This window comes from Leuresthes tenuis, unplaced genomic scaffold, assembly GCF_036924035.1.
Source record: "Leuresthes tenuis unplaced genomic scaffold, fLeuTen1.0.hap1 SCAF_14, whole genome shotgun sequence".
NCBI lineage: Eukaryota > Metazoa > Chordata > Actinopteri > Atheriniformes > Atherinopsidae > Leuresthes > Leuresthes tenuis.
This window is the reverse complement of record NW_027325368.1, coordinates 10,411,566-10,418,743: the sequence shown is the minus strand read 5'-3', so window position 1 is coordinate 10,418,743 and position 7,178 is coordinate 10,411,566. Positions and strand designations below refer to the sequence as shown.

The following is a 7,178-nucleotide window of genomic DNA, read 5'->3' as shown; positions in this document are numbered from 1 at the left end:
GTATGTCAAAGATTAGACATGGATTGGAAAATTTTGTTGTTTACAAAAATTTATTCATACAAATCTTACAACACTTTCAAGACATTGAGAAACGCAAAACCCCATATAAGGACTCCTGTGTGTATAACGATGTCACTTGTACTAAGGTTCACTTTTAAAACACATTGTTTTCAGATAGATAAGAGAATACACATTGAAGTAAGGCGTTTGGCGCTTTCAGAACTATCAACAACAGGCATTTTCTACGATCTGAACAATATCTCTATTATGCTCTGAAGACCCTTTTATTCTAGATAGTGATGCACAAAGTTATAAATAATATGTAGGGGCTATTTTCTGATTACTGAACAATATCAAAATAATCAACGACACCTCATAATCAACAATAACAAACACTGGTCATTGTTCACAACTCTCACGGACACTGAACACCCCAAAACTCATGCACACACACATATTGCCTGCTCCACCAACATATACATTCTATTCTTGTTTACGTTGTTTACTCAATAAATTACTGGCCATGCTTCAAAAGAAAGCCTAATTCTACTACTCTCGGGGCAGACTAAGCTGAGCAATTAAACAGGGTAAAAGGAAGTTTCAATGTAAGCTAATGGACTGCAGCATTGTAGGGCCACTTAAATTGCCATCTGTCACTTGTGGCGAATTTTTCATTTTTTTCATCTTTATTTATTTTTTATTTTTTTATTTCTCACGTCAAAGCAAGGCACCAAAGCCGAAAGCTGTTTCCACCTCCACGTGCACACTCACTCACTCACTCCTCCACGCACACAAACATTGAACACACTCGCACATGAACACGAGATGCATACATGCACATCCACACAAAGCCTGTGGGATAAAGCCGAATTGAAGAAACAGCATATTGATAGTCTCTAAGGGGGAACACAGGCCGCTGATTGGATTGCAGGGGTGCATAAAGCTGAATTTGCATAATGTTGAATAAATACATAGGATATCACTCGGATAAAAGTCAGAGGGAACATCCCTTTACTAGAGGGCAGAATTTCATTCACCTCTGTCCTAGTGTGAAAGGGAAACTCAGTGGTCTCGTCCAGAATCACTCACATCTTCCTGCTGAAACCTCAGTGAGGGGAATTCAACATCTGATATTCTTCTTATCAGACTCATTGACCCTGATCCCACTGTGGCAGATGAGGCGACACCGATAGGCTCTCATTTCTTTTTTGTCCCCATATCGACGTGCGACACGTCTTCTCTGGCTTGTGAGTGCTGTAACCTGTCTCTTATGCAACAGCTTGCTTTGTGCTTCTCTTCTTTCACACTCGCCCTCTCCAGCTCTCTACTCCTCACCATGCATACATATCTATATCTCACCTAACACTCTCCTCATCATCTTGCATCCTCACTGCACATACACCAGTAGACATCCAGCATAGTTCAGCTTTGTCGTAACAGTTGAACCACATCACTATCTAATCAATCAACAATTAAGCATGGCCATTTAGACAGAAAATAATCTAAACAACCACTACCAGGACAAAAAGCAATCAGCAAAAAGGGGGTCCAGTGTATTTTCTTAATATATCCACAATGACAGCAGTAGAGGAGGTAAAAATTCAACAAGTCAGTGCAGTACCAGTTTCTACCACCTCTAGCCCTCCTTGTTCACATTTCTGTCACTAAGCATCTGAGAGGGAGTGGTGCTGAAATAGGTTTGGCACAGCCCACCTCACAAATAGCAAAAAAAGCACAATGGCATGCAGTTTGTAAGCGAAAATTAGCAAGGTGTAAGTTTTCACATGCACCATATAAAAGTTAAATATGCTCAACTGTAACTCTGATGCTACCGTTCTGCTTCATTTCCTGCTTTTTACTCGTCCTCCTTGAATATTTGTAGTGCTGCCCACATACAGTCAGCAGCTGAATAACAATCTTCCAAATAATTCTGTTGACTGACAACATTGAGATGACTATGTGAACTGTGAAAGTTCTAACCTCTACATAATACACTCTCACACACACACATGGAACATTCTTTACACAGTCCCGTTGAGCATTATTTATCCTCTACTGTAAATTACTTTGAGGCAAGTGAGCAAGCAGTGTTTTCCGCATACTGGTAGCAACTTTTGTAAAGGCAGTGATTCCCTTTCAAAGGCCTGCAATTGAATTTCAGTTGAAAAGAAAGGTTAAATTTTACAACCAGTTACTTGAATGACTGTGTAAGACAGTCATTTATCTATCAGATGAGAGGCTGTCCAACAAAAGCCATCTGACTTTCCCCCTGGAGGGTCAGCAAGCTACACAAACCCACAGAGCTCCCATTAAGGGGAGCGTGGAAAGAACTGGACGAGGGCAGCATCTATCATTTCAGATAAGCCGGATATGCCTGACACATAGCATGCTCACTGCTTCTTTGGGCCTGTTGGAGAACAAATGACACTAAAAAAATAGAACGTTGGTTACAAAAATAAGTATAACATTCAATACTTTGATTGTCTTTTTAAAATCTATTTATTTTCTGCATATGTAGATGACCTTTAAAGATTTCAAGCGCATAATGTTGAAGGTGCACATCTATCTTTTTTTCTTTTCTTTTCTTTTTTTTTTTTTTTTGTTTGGTTTTGTTTTCAACATCTCAACATGAAAATAAAATATTGGTCCACAAAGTATAACTGTGCGGTATCAAGTGCGTTTGTACAAAAAGAAAAAAAAACGATATTATTATTAAAATATTCATTTTAATGGCTTTACTTCATACATAAATACATGTTGAAAGAACACAGGCGCAATCCACTGGTTGGTCAGATATATCTGAATGACTTTGATTTAACGACTGGATGTATATACACAGGAGGGCAGTTTGGGCGCTTTAACAACGCTACAAATAGGCAAGTCGGCGTCCTTTGTTCCTAACTCTCTGTCTGTACCTTCTACCCAGAACCGCTGCCAGGTATTTCTGGACGGCCATCTGCTTTCTATAGCGGCTGTAGCCGTCAGTGAAGATCCCATCTGAATGTCTTTTGGATAAGGGCTCTGACTCGTCCTCCATGCTGTTGTCTTCACTGAAAAACAAGTCGTAAAAATAATGATACTGTTAGTTCAAATCTGAAACTTCTTGACCGATGTCTACTCTCTCTTTTTTTTACGCGACATCAGTCATTTTTTACAATTATTAATAATGCATCCATGGGCCTTTCATCCTATTTATTTTCCACTGGGAGGGGAAAAAAGGCGGCAAGCAAGACAGGATAAAGGAAACTGATTTGCGCATTTAAGAAAAGTTATAAATTATTCATCTCCGGCCCAGTGGATATTCTGACGCATGGTGTTTCATTAGTGCTTTGGCAAACAGTTAATTCATTAATTAATGGTTGAATCACATATCAATTTCTGTGTGTTTTAGACTGACCCTCATTATGAACGCAAAGACACGCCACAACAAAATAACAGAACAAAAACATGTTATGAAAGCGTCTTTTTTCTCAAATAGAGGGGTAAAAAATAAAGTAAGAAAAAAATGCAAATAAAATGACAGACAGTGATGTAGCAGCCTGAACTTTTGTAGCGCATAAACATAAGAAAATGAGGAGTGCAGCTAAAGAGAAATGCCCTTACCCTGCACGAATAGTCATCAGAGAATGTAGATAATGTCTCGCTGTTAACTGACCCAGGATCTCCCTCAAGGCTCTATCTAATTCTTCCTCAGCATTCCTTTCTGGTCTGAGATGATAAAACGCCAAAACACATAGATCATCAGTGATTTAAAAAAAAAAAAGAAATGACAAAAAAAAAGAAAAGAAGAAAAAAGCGCAGACAAAAAGGATCAAAAGTAGCCTAAAATGTCCCCACCCATCCGCAGGTTCAGTATCACACAGGTGCACTTAAACCAGAGCCTAGTGGCGTCTGAACTGAACAGGCTACCCTGCCGTATCCGCCGAGTCCTCCTCATTATCTAATCCTAATATCAACAACGTGGACTCAACATTTTAGGCTACTCGGTATGAAAATAACACAGGACAAATAACATGAGAAACTCTGGGGAAAATAAAGCAAGCAAACATTATCGCAAACAGCTAAAAAAAAAAAAAAGTAATTAAGCCGCTGAAGGCTTCAGCTGTGACCTGACAGCACATTTACCTCTTCTCTGGTGGGTAGTACAGAGAGTACGCGTCGTCGTTCAGTGATGTGGGGCTTCGTATAGCAATTTGGTCGCTATCAAAACCCATGTCGGACAGAGAATTCCCATCCTCATCGAAGGCGTCGTTTTCAAGTCTGCAAAGGGGAGAGCGGTCATCACAAATCTGAGATATGCACAAGTGGGACGCAGGAATGAAAGCATGCCAAATGTCTGCTTCTCAAATCGGTGGGAGGTTAAATGCATGTGTGGAAAAGGAAGAAAACGAAAGAACAATGCTGTTTGTTTGTTTTTTCTCAATGAAAGCAGAAAACGAATTATTTCAGTTTTGATTTTAGATAATGGCTTGTAATGTAGTAAATGTCCACGAGGTATTTTTTTAATTTCTTTGAATGCGTGTTTTTTTTTTTTCTTGAAGAAAAACACTTCATAATTCCAACATTTCAGACCGCAGTCTGAACACAGACTACAGCGTCATTAATTATTTAAAATCGAAACAATGGGTGTGAAAATGATCACGTTTTGTGTAGGCGTGGGGACACAAAACTGACTTAAAGTCTGCTTAAAATAGCCGTGAAATTTTGGAATCAACAAGAACCACGCCTAAATTCCGGATATGCTTTTCGAAGATGGAAAAAAAGGGAATAAATCTTAAATAGATAGAGGTCTCCTATTCGTTTTGCCTCGCCTCTCCTTGGTGACGCCAGCCCACCGTCATCCCGAGGGCTATCCATTGCACTGACTGCACACTCATTTTTAATGAGGGGGGGGGGGGGGGGCTGTCCCACCGGACAGATACCTCTGTGCAATTTCCATTCTCATTTTCCACACAACACTTGCGCTTGCGTGTCTTGAAATCTCTGTACATCTTTTCGCTACTCGTTTCAGTTCACCCATTTAACAAATGCAACTGGTTAGACATACGGTGTCCTAATCACAATGCAATGAACATGGGGGGTAGGGGGGTTAAGCTGCTTTGCAATAAAGCAACCACAAAAACTACCACGGTGAAGATCAAGAAAGCACAAACCTACCTGATCTTAGGGTAACTTAGTCCGATGGGTGTGCAGAACACGCTGTAGTGCATTAAGATTCCGTAGATGAGCAAGATTAAAGTCGCTTTACTCGAACTGGCCATGCTGTTGGAAAACGGAAAAAAAAGAGACGTGATATTAAACATGTTAGTGTAAAAGCAACACGATCGCGCTCTGCTTGATCAAATTCGCAAGATGTTACTACTTCTCTCTGACTACAAACTATAGACCTAAAGACCTGAATGGAACAAAAACCTGTCAACAAAACGTCCAAGCGCTTATCAAAATGATTACTATCTATCTATCTCTTTTTTTCATCCCATTTCGTAAAAGTTTAACTGCGGCACTGATAGAGAGTCCTCTGCATGCAGCGCCAAAGTAATTTAAAAAATTGCAGATCTCCTCACAGTTCAGACAAAAAAACCCCCAAAAAACAATAGTTTCCATTATTTTAGCTTGCTCTCCAGGACTGAAATTGTCCGAGTTTTTCAGACATTCCGCAGATAAATGCACATACCTATAGCAGGAAAGCAGGAAGAGCGCTGTGCAGTTGGACGTGATCCGGGCGCGGCTGTGGTTCTGTGCGTGTGTGTGTATGTGAGAGAGAAACGGTATCTTTCTCAGGGCACTTCTTCCCTGGCTGAAGCGCCTCCGTCGTCTCCTTATGTTCCTCTCAGCACAGCCTATCTCACTTTTAGACACAATTAAGAGGACTCAACCAGTCGCGGGGGCAAACAAAAACTGGGCGGGAAAGTGCGCTGTATGCCCGTCTACATATCGCTGCTCCAAACTTTTGTCCTGTGCCGTGATTGCCTTGGATTTTTATCCGTGGATCGTAAGCCTTGCCCCCCACCCCCCACCCCCCTCCTCCCTCCACTAAGTCACATTAAGGATGCTATGGACGTCATCAAGTCTTCCTCCCGGAATATAATAGTACAGTTCCTTCCTCATCGACGCATCCGTCAGACTCACCCCCACCTCCCCGCCAAGACGGAAGTTTACTTCTAAACTTTCTTCTTTCTTTATAAGCAGAAACCATGGTGAATGCGTGAAGTCGCGAGTTTTCGTTGTGACAGCCACCTAAATCAATTTGTCCGTAGGGCTTTTTGTCTCACGTTACCAATTGGTCCAATTACGCTCTAATGGTCATGACTGAGCAGGGAAATGGTCATCCTTGCTGCTGCTGGTGGTTTCATATGACTGGGTGGTTTTGATGGAGGTGGCTCGAGCTTCCGCCGGACCAAGTTCAAGGCCTCTGGGGAACCGGGAGCTGTCCGGTGCTGAAATGAATCGTCTCAAATTGTGGCTTCCAGACTTTTCAGTCACTCTTTCTGATCATTTCCAATAATTACCCGTTGGATAACGAGGGGGTGGCTTTAATGGCCGTGCAATAACAGCACCAAGGTTTCGACCTATTCGTTAGATTGTTGAGGTAAACGAGGCGAGTAATCAGATTTAAACGCTAGTGACGCAGGATGCCGTCTCAGATAGGTATCAGCCTTTAAAGACGACTCAGGCATTGTCCTAACATTGTTCTGAGATATTGTGTTTTGTGAGAATGTGTTGTCTGACGCGTGAAAACGAACAACTAGAGAGAAGGCTTGTCCCTACTGCCACATATCAGTTGATGAACCAAAACGCAATCAGGCCTAACTCTTGGCCTAATTTGCTTTTAGCAACAAGTAAAATGCACTTGATGCTTGCTGCTTCTCAGTAGTATGTTATCTCATTCTGAAGTTATACGCGCCTCAACTTTAGTGGGTTTTTATGTTTTTATGGGGGAGTGTCTCGGATTTATGAGACTTCATTTGAAAGGTGGATGCTTGAATAAAAAAAAATAATAAGATAAAAACATTGCATCAATAGATCTGCGTTTGGGGCTTGTTATAACACTAACCATAGATCAGCACATCTTTCAGTTAAACAACGTACGAGTGAATCACACCTATAGCTCACCGACCAATTGAGGAGTTTACCAATCACGAGCGAGATTCACGTCAGCGTTTTGTTTAGGCTGACGC

General features: G+C 41.2%; 1 protein-coding gene across 2 annotated transcripts; it reads right to left on the bottom strand.

Moving 5' to 3' along the window:
• Positions 1–2,515: 2,515 nt before the first annotated feature.
• On the bottom strand, positions 2,516–5,974 carry adcyap1b (adenylate cyclase activating polypeptide 1b). Of its 2 annotated transcripts, XM_072364201.1 has the most exons (5): positions 5,675–5,974; positions 5,158–5,262; positions 4,126–4,260; positions 3,604–3,708; positions 2,516–3,050 (listed from the first exon to the last, which is right to left on the bottom strand). In XM_072364201.1, exons 2-5 carry the CDS (start codon positions 5,259–5,261, stop codon positions 2,867–2,869), a joined length of 528 nt encoding a protein of 175 aa, XP_072220302.1. In that variant the 5' UTR covers position 5,262; positions 5,675–5,974; the 3' UTR covers positions 2,516–2,866. The 2 variants fall into 2 exon arrangements, with proteins under 2 accessions (XP_072220302.1, XP_072220303.1); XM_072364202.1 differs by lacking the exon at positions 3,604–3,708.
• Between the last annotated feature and the right edge of the window lie 1,204 nt (positions 5,975–7,178).

Excerpts from the sequence above, each read along its gene's own strand:
- adcyap1b (XM_072364201.1), bottom strand. The coding sequence starts at position 5,261 with ATGGCCAGTTCGAGTAAAGCGACTTTAATCTTGCTCATCTACGGAATC. Across the intron at positions 3,709-4,125 it reads TACTACCCACCAGAGAAGAG|ACCAGAAAGGAATGCTGAGG; the intron begins GTAAATGTGCTG and ends TTATCATCTCAG. Across the intron at positions 3,051-3,603 it reads CTGATGACTATTCGTGCAGG|TGAAGACAACAGCATGGAGG; the intron begins GTAAGGGCATTT and ends CTTGTTTTTCAG.